This window comes from Pelobates fuscus, chromosome 5, assembly GCF_036172605.1.
Source record: "Pelobates fuscus isolate aPelFus1 chromosome 5, aPelFus1.pri, whole genome shotgun sequence".
Classification (NCBI taxonomy): Eukaryota; Metazoa; Chordata; class Amphibia; order Anura; family Pelobatidae; genus Pelobates; species Pelobates fuscus.
Window position 1 is genome coordinate 360,854,711 of NC_086321.1, and position 22,226 is coordinate 360,876,936.

The 22,226-nt window shown below is 41.3% G+C and overlaps 1 protein-coding gene across 5 annotated transcripts in view; it reads left to right on the forward strand.

Annotated features, from left to right (window-relative positions):
• The window catches only part of NTN1 (netrin 1), a 91,798-nt gene that overhangs the window by 15,399 nt on the left and 54,173 nt on the right, over positions 1-22,226 (forward strand). The window contains exons 1-2 of one of the 5 annotated variants that reach the window (XM_063456030.1): positions 9,148-9,247; positions 14,061-15,130. In XM_063456030.1, coding sequence (XP_063312100.1) covers positions 14,113-15,130 — 1,018 coding nt within the window. In that variant the 5' untranslated portion in view covers positions 9,148-9,247; positions 14,061-14,112. Of the gene's footprint in view, positions 1-9,147; positions 9,248-9,298; positions 10,332-12,971; positions 13,639-13,667; positions 13,688-14,060; positions 15,131-22,226 lie in introns of those variants that run through there. The other 4 variants (XM_063456029.1, XM_063456027.1, XM_063456031.1 and 1 more) reach the window with 4 other exon arrangements.

A 22,226-nucleotide genomic window follows, 5' to 3' on the forward strand; every position in this document is an offset into this window, starting at 1 on the left:
ACTCTCTCGTTAGTTACCGTCTTCTCGAGAGCTACAGTGATTTTAATACTATCGTGCAGGCGCTGGTAAAATATAAGATCTAGAATACAGTTACCCTGACAGTGCTGGATTTTGCCGTATCCAGTCTACTTCATAGTTAGACTTGCTACTCATTATCTCTCCTCATTGTTGAGTACTACTTCATTCTAGTTGCCTTAAACTATGCGACTGATAAGTTTTACTTAATCAGCTTGCAACATTTTAGGGGAAAACAGGAAATTTGAAAAACTTGGCTGAATTGTGGATTTCTTTATAATCTTCTAATTCAGATGTCTTGACCTACATTTTACAAACCAAGTTGTCCTTACAATATAACTTTCTGATTGGTGTATAGACCCCCAAATAAAGCCTTCATACCTCTGCTGTGTTGTAGAATTTTGGCATATATCGGACGATGGGGGACGAGGGGGGATAATTTGGATACATAATTATGTCACACTTACTCACTCCTCTACCCCCCTCCCAAATCGGCTTCCAACTCATTAAAGATTTTTACAGGCAGTTAAACAGCAGCAATTTAACAAATTCATCGAGCGGTGAGTGTCTCTGTGAATGAGACATCCTGCTATGCGAGAGGGGATTTAGTATAGAGGAGGGAGGGATCAGAGCTTTCTTGCGGAGAGGCTGCAGTTGCCACTGGCACCCAACTGTTTCAGGGAAGCTGGGAGAAGATTAATCAGACACTAATTCGATTTGCAACAGACAGATTTTTTTTTTGATTTTTTTTAAACACTCACTGTTTAGGAATTCAACGAGGGCATACGGACAGAAAAGAGTGGGGTAAATTAACATAGACTCCCATTTCCAAATCTTTTCTGGTGGAGCCTGACCCCGTTTTCTGTATTTTTTTTTATTTATTTTTTTCGTAAATAAAAGTGCTGGTTAGAGCTTGCTCCCATTGAATGACAAATTTATGAGGCTGCATAAAAAGGAGGGTATCTCAGTCCCTTTAAATCCGACTGTCCGATTAATGAGGGCTATCAACGTCTTCCAGCTAAGAATGGGCTAAGTGGTGAGAAAACAAATTGAAAAAGATGTTTGGGTGGCGAGCGCCCCATATCTTTCATTTTATTTTGGCCCCATGAGCTGTTTGCTCTGCCTGCATGTGTGCAGAGCAATTTCAAAGTCTTCCTACATCTGCTGATAAGACAGGGATTTGTAAAGGTGTTTTGAAAGGTTTCAAATCAATCTTCCTGGAATGAGGGGAAAACAACACAATGCAATTGTCTAACATGCTGGAGAACTCCCCCCCCCCCCCCCCCCCTTTAATCCTGCAACACTTTCTGTTTATGGTTGAGTTAATCTGAGTTAACTCTTGAGTGCTTATAGGACCAAAGGGGGGAAAAAAAAATAGCACAATGAACGTACTTAGCTGGGATCCCACTCGGTGGTGAGAAAATCGTTTCAATGGCTGCTAATCAGGCTAATCAGGAGAATCTCTTCTTTACACACAAGCATTCTGATACAGCCCCTTATAGTGCAGATGAGACTAGATTAGCACATTGAGCAACTTGGTCTTGAGGGCCATATGGGACTTGTAAATATCCAGACATTATATGTGGTGCAGTAGCTGTGTGTTGAATATTAAAGTCCGTACTAATACAGTATTAGAGGTAGGTTCATGTCATAGTTCTCTGTTAGAGGTAGGTGCCTGTTATTTTTCACTCTAAAATGCAAGAGTTTTCCGATTTTTTTTTTTCTCTGCCAGATGAGTGATGTCTGCGTTTCTTTGTTAGAGGTAAGTGTCTGACATTCCTCTTTTAGCGTTCAAAGGTAGGTGTGTATTAGAGTTCTCTATCAGAGGTAGTCTGTGATGTCCCTGTATTATGTTAGGGGCCGGTCATATTTCTTTCTACGAGGTAGGTACCTGTGATAGTTTTCTGTTAGAGTTGTGTTTCTGTAATGAGATGAGAGGAAGGTGTCCATATTTCTTTGATAAAGGTTGTTGCCTGTTATTCCTCTATTTGAGTTCACATGTAGGAGGTTGCCATTTCTCTTGTTAGAGGTAGGTGTCTGTGATATTTATCTGTTAAAGGTTGGTATCTATAATAACATTAGGACACACCGCTCACATCATTCTACTACACAGATATTAGTACATAATAACGATAACAACGAATCTCTAATACCCAAATACCTCTTCATTATAAACAGACTCATTACTTTCAACTCTTCATACACAGACAACATGACATGTACCTTTCAACTCTTAATAGATCAAAACACGTACCAACCATCTCTTAATACATAGCTTAGAACACGTACCACTCATCTCTTAATACATAGCCTAGAACGCGTACCACTCATCTCTTAATACATAGCCTAGAACACGTACCACTCATCTCTTAATACATAGCTTAGAACACGTACCACTCATCTTTTAATACATAGCTTAGAACACGTACTACTCCACTTTTAATACATAGCTGAGAACACTTACCACTCGACTCTTAAAGAAACACTATAGTAACCCAGATCACATCATCTCAATCAAGAGGTCTGGGTGACTATAGTGTTCCTGTCCCCTTAACCTTAAGGATTAACTCCTCCTCTAGTGGCTGTCATAAGCTTTCCTTTGGGGAATTTGGAATGTGCATGTAGCAATTGCTGCGCATGCACACTAGTTCCCAAATGCTCTTCTATGATGAACTTGGGAATGGACGTAAAGTCGGCAGCACAGAGGGAGCCTCAGCACTGGAATAAGGTAAGTAAAACAGATTTGTATTCCTATTGAATATATAACTAACAACCACTCACCTCTTAATATATAGCTTAAAACCGATACTTCCAGACACCTTTTTATACACCAGGGACATGCTTTTTTTATGTAATCGACAATACTACATTTCTGCCATTGTTTGTTTTTGTTTTTTGTTTTCTTTCACTAATGGCGGTTATCAGGGTAGGTGGATGGAAGACGGGAGATGAGGGTATGGATAAAAAGAGGTTTAGAATAAGAGGATATAGTTACATACAGCAGCAAAACATGCGTGGCATTTTATGCATTTGGATGTTCGTGTTTGTTAAATGCTAGGCACTATAATGTGGGCTGGTGTAGGTTTCCAGATTCCATTTGGGCTGATGTGGGCAGAAATGTAAATGGAAAGCCAAAGGTTATCTTTGATTGAACAACTTCAAACTTGGTATTGAAAAACAGTGAGCATCTGTCAAGCTTTGTACAATAGAAACAATTAGACATTACTGGTCTTTTTGTATCTTCGCAAAATAAATTTATCAAAACCATATCTGACTGCATTTTGATCAACAATACAAATTTACTCCTTTGACCCCCAGAGAAATATTTGATGGACTTGATTCATAAAAGTTTAATGGACTGGCAGCATAAATTGACTTTAGAGCCAGGACAGCACCTAACGTTTTGGTGTAATTGCTGGAAACCAAAGCCTGATGTTGGATTGTCTACTATACTGGTGGGATCCAATACTCTGTTTAATAATATTATTGACATTTTATAAATATTCCTGGATGGAATGCATCCGCTTTGTTCTTTGTCTAGGCTCGGACTGCATCCCGTTATGATAATATAAAGCTTTAATGGGTACTCATTCTCAACACTTATCTGGAAGACCATCGCATCCTATGCCATTCCAAACAACTGGTCCATTTAATAAGCATGTGTTTGCCCAAGCTACTGTTAGTACTTAAAACTGATGTGAAATTATATGCAAGTATTATGACAAACTAGGTATGTATGTTCACACTGTCTGCATAGTTTTGTCTCAGACAGTAAGGCCGAAATTATAATAAGAAAAGCCTTAACATCCTGATCAGTGTTAATTTGGGGTCCAGACTCTTGACCCTTCACCATATGGGCTTTTGCTAGTGGTTCTCTCCAAGGGTTGCAAGGTGGGTTTAGTACTCTGGATCACATTTTATAAGCGTGTAAGCTCACTTAAGTAAGTAAGTATCCCTGCCTCACCAATAGCTTCTGTATATTACTTTATATTACTCCTCTAAGCATAATTATGACACAGCTAGTAGTCTCCTGCTGCTAGCAAAACCTAAAAGTTACTTGCCATTGCAATCCTGGAGGGTCCATGGTAGACTAACCAGGGGTCAGTTTTCACTCGATAGTGGAGAGTGAAAATATTAATCCCTGTTTATGACATTCCTAAATAGATACGCAATATTATCTGTATGTTTCAGCAGAACTTTACATAATTACTATTATGATCACTTTTAATTGCTATCTGATGGATACGTGATTTTTGCATCACATTGCACACTTCCCATTGTGCATTACCCTGGCGTGGTTAGGCCATGTTCCAAGTAATCATTGATTGTAAAGGATAACTACATTCCCAAGTGGGTCAAATCAGCAATAAGAGATACTCATGCCGTTACGGAACTTGTATATGTGTGTCTGTCTATCTTAGAACAAACCATTACAACAAAACTATAACACTCAAGCTAAGTGAATCCAGGACATAAAAGTAGCTAATATTTCATATTTCACAATTTTATTTTTTTCCTTTCCTCTTTTTTTTTTTTGTTGATCTCTAATTTCATTGATTTAAAATAAAATTCTATATATGTATAAAGATACATTTTATTTTTTTGCAAGACAGATGTATATATGTGTGTGTGTGTGTGTGGGGGCCAAGGCTCTTGATGTAAATCAACTTATGTTTCCTATGCTTATCGGGCACTACGAGCCCCCCCCCCCCCCCCTTTTTTTGCATGATCTAAATTAATTCCCCTTTTATTCACTCGTGATATAATTTCAATACTTTACTTGTCTTACACGCTAACCTATATTTGTTTGGTTTTTGATAAACCTTTTTTTTCTCAAATATTGATATTTCCTTTTTTAGCAAACGAGTGGGCCCTAATAAACCCCAAAACAAAACAAAAAACAACAACAAAAAACGTACTACCAAACAATTACATAGAGCACCTTATCACATCAACACCGATAGATTACATCACCTCTCGAACAGCCCTGCCAATTCTACACCAGCATCATTATGTATGTGCAAGTCATTTCAACGAAACATCGAATTCCATTATTAGTCTAAGGCAGTGCAGGACAGAGTGATAGCCGTCTTTCCTCAATTCTCTCTCATTCAGACACTGGGTTATCATTACATTTGCATAATCTGCTCCCACAACATGATTGGCATTAATTAGTAGCAATATATTGTGCCTAGATTTTCGCTTTTTAAATTGTTTAACCCTCACTCCCCCCACCACCCCACCCCCCCTTCAGAAAGATTTTCGGAGCTTAAAGGAAATCGCTTGAAGGCCCTTATAAGAGAAAGCCAGTTAGCAAATTCCTGTAGGAAATAAACACTTAATTTTTTTTTGTTTCTCTCAACAAGTTTCCATGTGTCAGGATTAATACAGATGTCTTTAAAACGTAAAAATGACATGGATTTATCTGTTTGTGAGATGTGTATGTACTGATACGGGGACAAAAATGAGAAGGCGGGGTAATGTTTTTGAGGTGCCTTAAGAAATCTATGGTGATGAATTGTCTGAGTTAAATAACAATCTTTGAAGTGACTTACGGCAAGTATAAGAAGAGGGAGTTAAGTTAAAGCCACAAAACATAAAGCCCCCCCCCCCTCACCCCTTCAGAATATTTTTATAATAAAATCATTCCCTGTCTATTAAATGTAATATTTTTTTTCACATAAATCTTTTTTTTTTTTTTTTTTTTTTTTTTAAATCTTATTATCAAATTCTAGAGATGCCTACACAAATCTTGGAATAATTTATGCAAGTTAAATTCTCAATGTTAACACGGAGCATGTACATTTTGATACCAATCCTGTAAGTGTTTAATTTAAAGCTATTTTGCTCGTATAATGAAATATTTGTTATATAATCAGTGAATTTACGTATACTGTACTATGCAGCATGATAATATTGGACTTTTTCTAAAATCATTTTGAATATAATAATTCCACGTTTGCCACATTATGCATCATTAAAATAGTGTCCTTTGAAATGAAAGTGAAGCGATTTGATTTGCACAAAATGTTGGGAATTTAACAATACAGATCGATATTTTGTAAAATAATAGTAAAAAATGCCATGTAGGAAGCAATGGCATTTTGTGTAAAAAAATTTCTTTCAAAAAGAAAAATCTTTGCTAATTTAAGCTAGGGATTTCTATGTTTGTTTATTTTTTTTTTTTTATATGTTTAATAGGGACACTATACCAAAACAACTTTAGCTTAATGGAGTGGCTATGATGTACAGATCATGCCCATGCAGTCTCACCGCTCAGTTCTCTGCCATTTAGGAGTTAAATCACTTTGTTTATACAGCCTTAGTCACACCTCATGTGACTTACATAGCCTTCCTAAACACTTCCTGTAAAGTCATCTAAAGTTTACACTTCCTTTATTGCACAGTCTGTTTAATTCAGAATTCCTTGAATCTCCAGCTCTGTTAATAACCTTCTAGACCTTTCAGGAGCCGCCTGTGTGTGATTAAAGTTAAATTTACAGAGCAGGAAATAAAAACTTCTAAAGCAAATTAACATCTGAGGAGATGTTGCATTGTCAGATTCAAAAGCGATTTAATTCCTAAATGCAAATAATTGAGCTGTGAAACTGCAGGGGTAGGAGCTATACACCAAATCATCTCCATTAAACTAAAGTTGTTTTGATGCTTATAGTGTCCATTTTACCTAATATTTAATACGTAACACAAATATTAAATTTACATATTTTATAAATGTTCTTTGCAGTCTCCTAAAAGAAAGCGTTTCTTTATTTTGCTTTTAATCTATATTATATTGAGGTAATATATATCAGTACTCTTTATTAAAAAAATAAGAAATAAGAAAATCAGATGTAGGCCCTAGATATTTTTTTTTTTTAAATAAATCTATACGTTGTTATTTTTAAAAAGCTGACCTTTTTTATGCTTTAACTATAAATATAAAATGTGTATATATATATAGTCAATTATCTACCTTTATATGTTCCTGTGTTTGTTTATATTTCTCCTCTCTGGCGTACTTTAATTCACGTGGTTTACGGGCGAACATTTTTTTGCATTTTGATTAACAATGTGAATACTAATTAGTCATATTAAGGAATTACTAAATGTGATGTTAAGTTCAGTCATAACATAGTCATGTGTTCCGAAGTGTGGATACTTGTAGCAAGCAGACAGACGTACACAGCCTTAAGTGTATATGGAGCTACAAATGAGAAGGTGCAGACAGACTGGCAGACGTTATGTATGGAGCTATAATGTATGCATACTGTAAAGTGGAGAGATGGGAGGTCACATGTAGGAATTAAATGCGTAAATACACACAGACATCTTCATGATTGTTATGGTGACATATGTGCTGCATCTAATGTGTGCACGTGAAACGTAAAATAGCATTTTATATAAATTGCCCTGGAGCAGCGCTTTCTAGTGGATTCTTGGTAAGGTCTTTGCACAGGGTTTGGCAGGTTTGTGTAACGTTTGAACCTTGTTAGTGGGGGCCTGCCTGTCCCCGTGCCAAATAATACATAAGGAGATAGGAGCTCTGAGATCTGGAGACATGTTCATAGCGGCCAGAATTATGTCAGGAATTTGTATCTCTCTTTACCCCAGGTAGAGAAGCTTCGTGAGTACAAATAGCTGTGAGCTGTGGGGTAGGAAGCCTCTCCCAGGACAGACATGCATCGTACAGCCTTTCCAGTTATAAGACATGTTCTGCTGCCATTCCTCGAAAACTAATGCAAAGCCGCGGCCTCCAGTTTCTGTCAGAGCAGAAATACAATTCCTACAGCTTACCATTATGCAGCTGTGCTTTCTACTTTATGGCTGTGCTATGCTGTTCTGCAGTATCTTTGATGCCAGCTGTACCATGTTCCAATGTTTCTAATGGCAGCTAAACTGTCTTGCAGCCTCTATAATGGGAGACGTGCCATCCTGCAGCCTCCATACTACTGCTGAAACATGCTGCATGCATTTAGAGGAGTTTAGTTTCTATTACAGCCTCTCTAAGGGCAACTTCCCACCCTGCAGCCTGGCTAATGGCAGCTGTGCCATATTGTCGCTTCCCTAATGTTATTTTTGACAGCTGTGCCCTATTGCCGCTTCCCCAATAATATCTGTGACATCCTGTACCCTCCCCATCAGCAGATAAAATCTGCTGCAAGAATGTAAAGGGCATTTGTGCCATCTTGTAGTCTCTGTGATATGTTTGCCATCCTGCAGCCTCTGATCAGAACTGTGCCATACTGCAGCCTCTGATCGCAACTGTGCCATCCAGCAGGCACTGACTGCAACTGTGCCATCCTGCAGCCTCTGATCGCAACTGTGCCATCCAGCAGGCTCTGACTGCAACTGTGCCATCCTGCAGCCTCTGATCGCAACTGTGCCATACTGCAGGCACTGACTGCAACTGTGCCATCCTGCAGCTTCTGAAGGCAACTGTGCCATCTTGCATCTTCTGAAGGCAACTGTGCCATCTTGCAGCTTCTGAAGGCAACTGTGCCATCTTGCAGCTTCTGAAGGCAACTGTGCCATCTTGCAGCTTCTGAAGGCAACTGTGCCATCTTGCAGCTTCTGAAGGCAACTGTGCCATCTTGCAGCTTCTGAAGGCAACTGTGCCATCTTGCAGCTTCTGAAGGCAACTGTGCCATCTTGCAGCTTCTGAAGGCAACTGTGCCATCTTGCAGCTTCTGAAGGCAACTGTGCCATCTTGCAGCTTCTGAAGGCAACTGTGCCATCTTGCAGCTTCTGAAGGCAACTGTGCCATCCTGCAGCCTCTGACGGCAACTGTGCCATCCTGCAGCCTCTGACGGTAACTGTGCCATCCCGCAGCCTCTGACGGTAACTGTGCCATCCCGCAGCCTCTGACGGTAACTGTGCCATCCCGCAGCCTCTGACGGTAACTGTGCCATCCTGCAGCCTCTGACAGCAACTGTGCGAGAACCATATACTTAGTAGCCTTTAAAATACAGCACAGATTCTCATGTTCTGTAAAACCTGAAGCCGATCAAGTAAAAATTTCACGTTCCCACAACCTCTTAGGTAAAGAACCACTTCACATAATTTTAGCTCCTGTCAACACAAGCCGAGCACTGCCTTGTCATCTTCTCTCAATACAGATCTGACTGCAACCTCTCTTAGACAGACGCAGCATAGACTACAACACAGCCTGACGTTCCCACAGCCGTTCTAGGCCAGGCTGAACCACACATCATCGCAGTCCATCCCAAGACAGGTAAAACACTGCCCTAGAGCCCTCCGGTGTTTCTGGAAAATATTTAGCATTCTTGCATCTTGTCTGTGGATATAATTCAGTGTCTCAAAAAATAAGACAGTCCTTGCTACAATACGAACAGCTTCGATGTAAGAAGGCTCGAGGTGCTTCACAGAGTTTTGCCGTCTATCAACAAGACCGGTGCTATCTGACGTTGGACTATCGCTACTTCAGGGCCCAGTAACTGTCTGTACCTGGATTAACGCTGCTTCACGGACCTGCAGTAGCCCACAACTGACCTAGTGCTGCTTAATATTCCAGCAACTGCCTCACTTTGCCTAGCACCACTTTAGAGCAAAGAAACACCTGGACTAACTCTGCTTCATACTAGCAACTGCTGAATTGAACAAGCACTAATGCGTCATAGCCTGGCCACTGCTCAACCTAGACTATCATTACTTATTAGTCCAGCATCTGCTCACATCTGAACCTGCACTGCTTCACGGCTCAGCTACTACCCACAACTAGACTTACACTGCTTCACTACCCACTGACATACTAACACTACTTCACACCCCAGCAGTCCTAAAACTGCCTGAAATTGGACTAGTTCTGCTTTAAAGCCCAGCGACCACTCAGAACTGGAATAGTACAATGCCTCGAGCATCTGTTCACAACCAGACCAGCTTCACCCTGACAAAACAGCATCACACCTAAGCAACTGCCTGCAATTGGACTTGCACACTTTACAGCCCAGCAACTACCGTTACTTGATGAGCCCAGTCTCCCAGCCCAGCAACTACCTATAACTGGACGGGCACTGCCCAGCATCTGCCCACAACTTTGCTTGCACAATCTCATAGCCCAGCAACATCTGGCAACTCAACTAGCTGTGTTTCAAAGCTCAGCCACTGCCCAAAACTGAACTAGCACTGCTGTGCATCCCAGCAACTACTGGACAGGTGTTACCTCCTCGTACTGCAACGCTTTTAGCAGGACATGAGCTTTCCTATAGAGATTCAGCAGTTCTCAATTAATCTCTTATTAGTATTCCTTCTGCACTTCTGATGTTAATATGAAGAGAACTCCTTTCAGGCAACATCAGGTACATCATTGCTTCACTGCAGTCTTCAGTAATAGTCCTTCACTGTATACCTCCTACACGAGCATAGTTACTGCATGATTTCATTGCAGGATAGGACAGGGAGTAGATCTTGTCACTGCAGTATATCAGGTGTTAGGACAAGCACTGCATCACATCACTGCTCACCTGTTCCAGAATAGGGGGTCACTTTACATTAGCCTCTCTCAAGATAGGACAAGCTTCACAACCCTTAAAATGCCCCTCTGTCGGCTTAGTAAAGGGAGTGCATTACTGTATCCTTGCACAGAGTGGGACAGGCACTGCATCACTGATCTCAGGACTGGACACTGCATCCTCTCTGTCTGAAGATAGGACAATCCAAGATCACATCAGGCAGTCCCTCCATTAAAATAGGACAGTCACAAATTCACTACGCTGCACCCTCTCTCTCTCTTTTTGATGATCAGGCGGTCACTACATCAATCAGTGCATCCTCTTTCAGGAAAGGAATCACTGCAGCAATTCACTGTGTGATGGAACCCACCGCTGTATTATCCATTCTCAGTCTAAATATTTTTAAGATTAATAATTTTTTTTTAAAAAATATTTCAAATCTGCCACTTATCATTTCCTCCTCCCATAACAAACATAATCACACTCCATTCCTTATCCTCAAAATCCTTCTGGACATGCACACACATTGCTTCTCCCAAGCAACACTTCCTTCTGTATAGTGCAAGGCTGTCTCTCCTGGTTCACTCCAGTACTCCCTATCTCTCAATTCCCTGCTCTTTATAGTGCAAGGCTGGCTCTCTTGGCTCACTCCAGTACGCCCTCTCTCTAAATTCCCTGCTGTGTATAGTGCAAGGCTATCCCTCCAGTACCCCCGCTCACACACTGTCCATACTCTGTATAGTACAAGGCTCCCTGCTCACACACTGTCCATACTCTGTATAGTGCAAGGCTCCATGCTCACACACTGTCCATACTCTGTATAGTGCAGGGCTCCCTGCTCACACACTGTTCATACTCTGTATAGTGCAAGGCTCCCTGCTCACACACTGTCCATACTCTGTATAGTGCAAGGCTCCCTGCTCACACCCTGTTCATACTCTGTATAGTGCAAGACTCCCTGCTCACACACTGTTCATACTCTGTATAGTGCAAGGCTCCCTGCTCACACACTGTCCATACTCTGTATAGTGCAAGGCTCCCTGCTCACACACTGTCCATACTCTGTATAGTGCAGGGCTCCCTGCTCACACACTGTCCATACTCTGTATAGTGCAAGACTCCCTGCTCACACACTGTCCATACTCTGTATAGTACAAGGCTCCCTGCTCACACACTGTCCATACTCTGTATAGTGCAGGGCTCCCTGCTCACACACTGTCCATACTCTGTATAGTGCAGGGCTCCATGCTCACACACTGTTCATACTCTGTATAGTGCAAGGCTCCCTGCTCACACACTGTCCATACTCTGTATAGTGCAGGGCTCCCTGCTCACACACTGTCCATACTCTGTATAGTGCAGGGCTCCCTGCTCACACATTGTCCATACTCTGTATAGTACAAGGCTCCCTGCTCACACACTGTCCATACTCTGTATAGTGCAAGACTCCCTGCTCACACACTGTCCATACTCTGTATAGTGCAAGGCTCCATGCTCACACACTGTCCATACTCTGTATAGTGCAAGGCTCCCTGCTCACACACTGTCCATACTCTGTATAGTGCAAGGCTCCCTGCTCACACACTGTCCATACTATGTATAGTGCAAGGCTCCCTGCTCACACACTGTCCATACTCTGTATAGTGCAAGGCTCCCTGCTCACACACTGTTCATACTCTGTATAGTGCAAGGCTCCCTGCTCACACACTGTCCATACTCTGTATAGTGCAAGGCTCCCTGCTCACACACTGTCCATACTCTGTATAGTGCAAGGCTCCCTGCTCACACACTGTTCATACTCTGTATAGTGCAAGGCTCCCTGCTCACACACTGTTCATACTCTGTATAGTGCAGGGCTCCCTGATCACACACTGTCCATACTCTGTATAGTGCAGGGCTCCCTGCTCACACACTGTCCATACTCTGTATAGTGCAAGGCTCCCTGCTCACACACTGTCCATACTCTGTATAGTGCAAGGCTCCCTGCTCACACACTGTTCATACTCTGTATAGTGCAAGGCTCCCTGCTCACACACTGTCCATACTCTGTATAGTGCAAGGCTCCCTGCTCACACACTGTCCATACTCTGTATAGTGCAAGGCTCCCTGCTCACACACTGTCCATACTCTGTATAGTGCAAGGCTCCCTGATCACACACTGTCCATACTCTGTATAGTGCAAGGCTCCCTGCTCACACACTGTCCATACTCTGTATAGTGCAAGGCTCCCTGCTCACACACTGTTCATACTCTGTATAGTGCAAGGCTCCCTGCTCACACACTGTCCATACGCTGCATAGTGCAAGGCTTCCTGATCACACACTGTCCATACGCTTCATAGTGCAAGGCTCCAAACCCCTGCTCTCTCTAAAATCCTTTACACTTACTTTCCTTACTCTGTAAATCTAGACTCCCGCATTCACAAACACTTTCCCTGCTCAGTTTAGTTCTAGACTCCCCTCTCCCTGTCTTTCCCCAGCAACTCACTCTGCTTTGGATAGACCCAGGCTCCCTCTCCCCAGCACCCCTCTCTTTCACTCACTCTCTCTGCTTTGGATATACCCAGGCTCCCTGTCCCCAGCACCTCTCTCTTTCACTCACTTTGTCTGCTTTGGATAGACCACGGCTCCCTCTCCCCAGCACCTCTCTCTCATACCCACAATATCTCTAGATATTGCACGAACTATCTCACACTTTTACTTTCCCTGGTTTGGATAGTGCAAAGCCCCCTCTCCCTGCTCCACTCCCTGCCTTTTCGCTTCTCACCCCTGCCTCCCATTCCACCTCTTCTCCCCTCCTATTCTGCATGTGAATCAGCTGCCTGCAGCCTCTCCTGCCCACTAATCTTCTACCAGTGGGTGTCGTTGTAATTCCCCCTTATACAGTGTCACTCTTTGAGATGACCTCAAGTCAGGCAGAGTTTGAAAGCGTCGATCACTTTCAATAGTAAGGCAGACACCAGCTCCTCATCTACAGAGAAGGATGTGAAGACATGCACTGCAGATTGCTAGACTACTTAACATCAGCCTTCCTGCCTGTATCATCACTGACAATCCAGTCACTTATTTTCCATTGAGCAACCAACAAAACCTTTTTATTTGCCCAATTACACTTTTTTAAAATTTATTTTTATTTTTGCATTTCAATTCTAAAGGTAGTGCATTTTTCTATAATTACTTTTAACTGCAGAATGATTGCTCTAGGTGAGAATTTTCAATCCTGAAGAAATTCGCAATTTATAAAAAACAAAACAACCTTTTGTATTTAAACTTTAGGATCAGACGTATGTGTATTTATTTTTCTTTAATGTTGTAATTTTTTTCCCTTCTTGAATTTTTCTTAGTTTATTTATTTCATTCCTGTGTTTGCCGATAAAGTCTTTTTTTGTATCAGCTTTGTAAGATGCCCTTGAATTTGTAACTTAACGTTTTTCCAAATTCTTTTTTGGAACATTTTCTGCTGTACTGATGATGTCATGTTTATTTAATACTGTTGCTAGTCTATTTTACCATCTGTTTAAGTAACTCCTAGGTAACTAAAGTCTTTTTTTTTTGTGTGCTTCAATTCGTTTGCCAGGATCAGCCAGCAGAGGGATCTCTGATCGAGGCAGGGTTAAACTCGACCCAGGATGATGATAAGACCGCAGCTTTGGTTGTTCGTTCTGGTGTCACTGTCCTGTACTGCCCAAGAAGGAAGAGGAGGCTATGGGATGAACATGTTTTCTATCCAAACTTCTCAACCTGATCCCTGCTATGATGAGAATGGAAACCCAAGGAGGTGTATCCCTGATTTTGTCAACTCAGCTTTTGGAAAAGAGGTGAAAGTGTCCAGCACTTGTGGGAAAAGTCCATCACGATACTGTGTAGTGACAGAGAAAGGGGAAGATAGATTTCGGAACTGTCACATCTGCAATATGTCCGACCCAAAAAAAGCTCACCCTCCATCCTTCCTTACGGACCTCAACAACCCTCATAATTTGACCTGTTGGCAGTCTGAGAATTACATCCAGTACCCCCAAAATGCCACACTTACTCTGTCTCTTGGGAAGAAATTTGAGGTGACCTACGTGAGTCTCCAGTTCTGTTCTCCAAGACCAGAGTCCATGGCAATCTATAAGTCAATGGACTATGGCAAGTCTTGGGTACCATTTCAGTTCTACTCGACACAATGTAGAAAGATGTACAACAAACCCAGTAAGGCAGTCATCACCAAGCAGAATGAGCAAGAGGCTATCTGTACAGACTCTCATACAGACATGCACCCTCTTACAGGGGGATTAATTGCCTTCAGCACTTTGGATGGTCGGCCATCAGCTCATGACTTTGATAATTCTCCTGTGCTCCAGGACTGGGTGACGGCAACTGACATCAAAGTGGTCTTCAGCCGCCTCCATACCTATGGAGATGAGAATGAAGACGATTCTGAACTTGCCAGAGACTCTTACTTTTATGCCGCTTCAGATCTACAGGTGGGTGGTCGTTGCAAGTGCAATGGCCATGCTTCCAGGTGTGTCAAGGATCGAGATGATAACTTAGTGTGTGACTGCAAACACAATACAGCAGGACCCGAGTGTGACAGATGTAAGCCTTTCCATTATGACCGACCTTGGCAGAGAGCTACGGCAAGAGAAGCCAACGAATGTGTGGGTGAGTAGGTATTCTCCCTAGTGAGCTTAATAAGCGTATGAGTAAATAGGTATGCTTCAAAGCGCACTTAATAACTGTGTAGGTGAATAGGCTTGCTTAATAGCAAGCTTAATAAATATAATAATAATGTGGTGAATAGATATGCTTCATAGGTTAATGAATGAATGAATGAATGAGTTGGTGGATAAGTGTGCATCGAGATATACTTTATTGTAAATGTAATGAATGTGTTGGTGAATAGGTGGGCAGCATTGCGCACTTAATGAATGTACTGGTCTTTAGGTGTGCGTTATAGTAAGCCTTTTTTTATGGTATGAACCCGGTGATCACTGGTGTGTGGTTTTGCACGGACCCTTCCTTGATTATTTGAACGTAGAATGCAACTCTGAAACAGTTGAGGACACACAATCATGATAGGGATTGTAGTTCATCATGAGATGGGGAGCTGCAGTTTGAATAAACCGTTGCGTAAGAGGTATACATTAAAATGTAGTATGGCCACCTGTGGCACAGGACCACTGTCTACACGTTTTGCAATTTAGAGGACAGGCATTGGTAATCAATAGTACGCTGTAATTGGGATGCGAAGGAAGACTGTGCATGAAGCACAGAAAAAGTTGGGAAATATAAGAAATTAAAGAACAAAGAAAAAACCCCAAGACTGTTAATGTTCATGAATTTGATTAAGCTATGTGATTATGTGGTTGAGGGTTTATCAGGGTTTTTGGTTAGCATTTCAGATATACATTTTTACGGTTCCTGTCTGATGATCCTTAATTGTGTTCTTCTACCCAGCTATCAGACAGAGTTTGGGATCCCAAGCTACATGTCTGGAGGCTGGCTAAAACGTATTTGGCATCCTTTGGGATACAGTCTGGTTAGCCACTTAGACAGTTCAGATTATTTCCCAAAATCTAAAGGTATAATTATAGGATAGTCATATATTGTTTGCTTTAATTCAACTTGTATAGCTATTGATTCCCAAATGTAACTGTTTGTCCTGTATTTTCAATATCTGTTTCTCTCTTTTTCACTTTCTCTCGCTGTCTGTGTTGCTCTATCCATTTTCACTTGTACATATTTCTGTCTGTCTGTCTATCTGTCTGTGTCTGTCTATCTATCATACTGTCTAACTGTCTAATCTTGATTTCTGTCTAATTATCAGTTTAATCTGTACCTTAATATTTTTAGAACTGTACTCTTTTGTATTTTTTTTTCTTTCTTTCTATGTTGTCAGTATTTAGGTTTCAAATACACGTATTTATTAGTAAAATAGGATATTGCATTCTTTACAGCACGCCACGATCTAGCACAGTGTTCTTGGGAGGCTATGTCAACAACTGTGTGAATCATCATATATATCAACATATATGAGATAATAAAAATCATGCAGCAATTTATTTGGCTGATATAGATGCGTATCAGCCCCACTGTATATATTACTGCTGTCAGATCCTTATAAATTGGACGGCTGCATTTTAATATTGTTCTCTTTTGTGTTCATTTCCAGTCCAAGAGTATCGTTTATATTGCACGATCGCCAGTATTTGCTAGCCCCAGGCAGTATTTAGAGTACGTAAATTAATTTCAATTAAATGTAACAAACAAAGAGCTGAATAAATAAACCGTCACGGTGTACTCACACACTGGTACGCCACATTATTGTACTATTGAAATACTATAATGTTAGCCGCATCGTTCCAGAATTTAAAGAATTTAAAGAGGTTACATGATTTTTTCATATGTAAATTATTCGGATCGCTTAGTACAATAATTCAAGCCATATAAAAGTTTTGTGGAATTGAGAGAAGTGTATGTACAATTATTCATGTAGGTTTATAAACTGTATATGCATACCATTATAATCTACTGTAATGTTTAATATGCTACTTAATATTTATTTGTAATTTTTTTTTTTTACATATAAGTGTGTGTGTGTGTGTTTGTGTTTTCAGATTTTGTGTATATGGATAGAATATATTTATATGTCGATAATATGGTAAAATTATTTATTTATTTTTTTACTTTCTGAGTAAATTATCTTTTTGAAATTTTTTTAAAGAATATTTTAGATGACTCACATAACCATCTATCCACATGTATAAAAAGTATGTACGTGAGTGTGTGTGTATATTATGTATATGTGCGTTTGTGTAAATGTTTATAAAGAATATATGTGTTCATGTGTAAATATATATATATATATATATATACACACGTGTGTAATATGTAGGTGTGTGCATGCATTAATGTATTGTGTGTGTGTGTGTGTATATCACACAGAATTTTTAAAGAACATATAAAGAAAATTTACAAAAACAAGAAAAAATACATGTGCATTATTTTCGAAGTATCATTTTATTATGCCTAATGTATGAATTAAAGATACATGCCCCCAAATACTAGGGGTTTATTCACTAAACAGAGAGTTTTGGTAAGTTCATCCTGGCAGCATTTAGGTTAAAGTAGTTGGAAGAAGAGAAAAAAAAATCAAAACCTACAACTTAGTGACCTTACAATTTGGCTGCTGGGGTTTAAGATTTTGAAGTCTTTTGTCATCTTTCTGCAAATTACTATTTAGGGAAAATTCATTTAAGGATTTTCTACTCATTAAACAGTCATTAAATTTTGGTTGTAGACTGAATTGCAAAATTGAGTCTAGCATAGTGGAACTCTATAGCCTATTTGCAGATTTTTTCCATGTCAACTATTCTAGTCTAAATTTTGCAATTTTGTTTCGACCCATAGCCGTCCACCCTTTACGGAATAAACTCTTTAGAAAAAATGGGGGAATGTAATTTTTTTTTTTTTTGTTCGATCTCATGTTATTATAAAATTATTTTTAACAAACTTTTGATTTACAGTACCAGTCCACATATCAGTATATATATATATATATATATATATATATATATATATATATATATATATATATATTGTGTGGATTTGTTTTAATAGTCTTCTTTCTTTCTTTTTTTTAAATATTAAGTCAAAAAAGATTGCGATCTGTAGATAGTTAGAGGACATACCCATGATTTCTCAGCAAGAAATTAGTTTTGGATTTATTATCAGTCTTAAAATTTAAAACATAAAGTCTGGGACTGATAAGAGACTTTACTTATTCATCCCCCTCCTCCTCCCCCCCCCATGTAACCACTGATGGAACTGCTTATTTTGGACCCCTTTTATAAATCCTTCCACTCAATCTTATCATCCACTCTCTGTGCGAGATATTTTAACATTTTTTAGTTACACCGTTTCCATGTCTTACCACCACTGCCAGTGGTCAATTCCATGAAAGTTGCCTTTAGGCCTCTCTCTGCGTTCATTCAGATTCAGCTCCTTTTAAATTTGAAATTCACCTGGAGTTCTCCCTTTAGTGGATAACCATGTTTGTAAGACCAGGGATAGTCTCCTGTTCTGAGAACCAAGGGGAATCCTTCAACGAAATACACAGAAAGTTGGTAGGAAAAGCAGTTACTATTTAATAGTGTCTGCATCACTTAGAATAACTGGCTTAGAACAGTGCTGGAAGCCATCTCGTATAATGTAGGATATAGTGATAGGTGTTGTAGAATGTTTCCCAAATGTTTCCCTGGGGAACTTCTCACTGGTAGCACCTCTGTCAAAATCACAATGGTCGATATTTCCCTAGTATAAAATAATAAGTGAACATGTATCCTGTAGCATACGATAATAGCTGAACCTTCGTTCCCTCTACTAAGGAGAGTACTAGACCCTTGAATCCTGTTTATTAGGGATCGACCGATATTGATTCTTTAGAGTCGATACCGATAATCTGTTAACTTTCAGACCGATAGCCGATAACTTGCCGATATTCTGTGCATTTACCATTTTGAAAAAATAAACTATTTTTAAAGGTAAATGCCCAAAATATACAAGCCACATGCAGTGGATGCAGTGTGTTTAGACAGTGGAGCTGTGTGTATTTGTGTAGTGTGTGTATATAATGAATGCAGGATGTTTGTGTAGTGTGTATAGTTAATGCAGTGACTGTTTGTGTAGTGTGTATATAATGAATGCAGAGTTTGTGTGTTTGTGTAGTGTGTGTATAGTAGATGTAGTGTGTGGTGTGTAAAGTGAATGCAGTGTGTGTGTGTGTAGTGTGCGTAAAGTGAGTGCAGTGTGTATAGCGAACGCAGTGCGTGTAATGTGTGTATTGTAAATGCAGTGTGTAATGTGTGTATAGTAAATGCAGTGTGTGTAGTGTGCATATAGTAAATGCAGTGTGTGTAGTGTGCGTATAGTGAATGCAGTGTATGTAGTGTGCGTATAGTGAATGCAGTGTGTGTAATGTGCGTATAGTGAATGCAGTGTGTGTAGTGTGCATATAGTGAATGCAGTGTGTGTAGTGTGCGTATAGTGGATGCAGTGTGTGTAGTGTGCGTAAAGTGAGTGCAGGGTGTATAGCGAACGCAGGGTGTGTAATGTGTGTGTATAGTAAATGCAGTGTGTGTAGTGTGCATATAGTGAATGCAGTGTGTGTAGTGTGCATATAGTGAATGCAGTGTGTGTAGTGTGCATATAGTGGATGCAGTGTGTGTAGTGTGCGTAAAGTGAATGCAGTGTGTTTGTATAGTGTGTGTATAAAATGAATACAGTGTGGTGTGTAGTGTGTGTATATAATATATAATATAATGTAATGTAGTGTGTGTGTATGTAATATATAATGTAATGTAGTGTGTGTGTATATAATGCAGAGTGTGTAGTGTGTGCATTATACACACACACACTACATTACATTATATGCACACACTACACTATATACACACACTACACACTCTGCATTATATACAGAGTGTGTAGTGTGTATATATAATGCAGAGTGTGTGTTTTCCTGAAGGGATGTGATTTGTGTAAAATATGTTTTATTTTAATTTTTTGTCCCCCCTCCCTGCTTGTTGCCTGGCCAGAGTGGGGGGATATGTTAATCCCTTGTGGTCCAGTGGCATTGGCTGAGCAGTGGGGGGGCCGTCAGCAAGCTGTTACTTACCTCCCAGTAGCTCCTCCAGCTCTCCTGTGTAAATCTCATGGCCTGCGTAATGCGCGGAGCGTTGCCATGGTAATCCGTGGCAACGCTCTGACGGCCGCGGGTCTCGCAAGATTTACACAGGAGAGCTGAAGGAGCTGCTGGAAAGGCAAGTAACAGCTTCAGGATAGTACTGGAACATGTATTCCTCTAGCTCAGGATAGTACTGGAACATGTATTCCTCCAGCTCAGGTTAGTACTGGAACATGTATTCCTCTAGCTCAGTATAGTACTGGAACATGTATTCTTCTAGCTCAGGATCAGGCCCGGACTGGCCATCGGGCATACCGGGCAAATGCCCGGTGGGCCGCGATGGCCGTGGGGCCGAGGCCGGCAGGGGAGATCACAGGATCTCCCCTGCCAGCCCCTGCAGGGCTAGCGCTACCCGAGCGCCGGCCCTGCTGTGTGTCTCCATGGGCCGGTGGGGAGATCAAAGATCTCCCTCACCGGCCCAGAGACACTGACAGGCGGCCGCCGGCATGAGAGGGTGTGAGGTAGGAAGGCAGGCGGAGCTCTAGGGTGTGAGAGGGTGTGAGGTAGGAGAGGACCGGCGGATCTCTAGCCAGCAGCTCCGCCGGGTCCTCTCGCGAGGTCTGAGCAGAACGGATCCCCCTCTCCCCACAGGCAGAACAGACCCCCCCTCCTTCCAGGCTAAAAGGTAAGAAGGGAGGAGGGGGGATATAACTTTTTTTTTTTTTTTTTTTTTTTTTTTATTAATAAAAAATATATATTTTTAAATGTAAATAAAATATACATTCACACACACAAACACACACAGCACCCCCAGACACACACACAGCACCAGCACCCCAGACACACAGCACCCCGAGACACACACAGCACCCAAACACACACAGCACATCACCCTCAGACACACACAGCACCCTCAGACACACACAGCACCCAAACATACACAGCGCACCCAAACATACACAGCGCACTCAAACATACACAGCGCACTCAAACACACACAGCGCACTCAAACACACACAGCGCACTCAAACACACACAGCGCACTCAGACACACACAGCACCCTCAGACACACACACAGCACACTCAAACACACACAGCACACTCAAACACACACAGCGCCCTCAGACACACACACAGCGCCCTCAGACACACACACAGCACCCCCAGACACACACACACAGCACCCAAACATACACAGCACACTCAAACACACACAGCGCCCTCAGACACACACACAGCGCCCTCAGACACACACACAGCGCCCTCAGACACACACACAGCGCCCTCAGACACACACACAGCGCCCTCAGACACACACACAGCGCCCTCAGACACACACACACACACAGCACCCCCAGACACACACACAGCACCCCCAGACACACACACAGAGCACCCCCAGACACACACAGCACCCTCAGACACACACACAGCACCCTCAGACACACACACAGCACCCTCAGACACACACACAGCGCCCTCAGACACACACACAGCACCCCCAGACACACACACAGAGCACCCCCAGACACACAGAGCACCCCCAGACACACACAGCACCCTCAGACACACACACAGCACCCTCAGACACACACACAGCACCCTCAGACACACACACAGCACCCTCAGACACACACAGCACTCTCGCTCACACATATACAGCACACTCCCACACACACACACACACACACATATATATATATATATATGAGCTCTTTCTAATTTTCTTTGTCTGTTAACTCACTGAGGGTTATTTTATATATATATATATATATATATATATATATATATATATAAATAAAATAACCCTCAGTGAGTTAACATAAGCGCTACGGAATCTGTTGGCGCTATATAAATTGCAATAATAATAATAATAACAGACTAAGAAAATTAGAAACCTAGAATGTGACGGCACATAAAAACACCCTCACACACAGCACCCCTCTTACATACACACACAATGCGCCCCTCACGCATACAATATGTCCAAATATATATATACACACACACACTAAAGCACCCCTCACACTGCACCACTACACACATTACGCTCCAGATACACGCTAGATCCC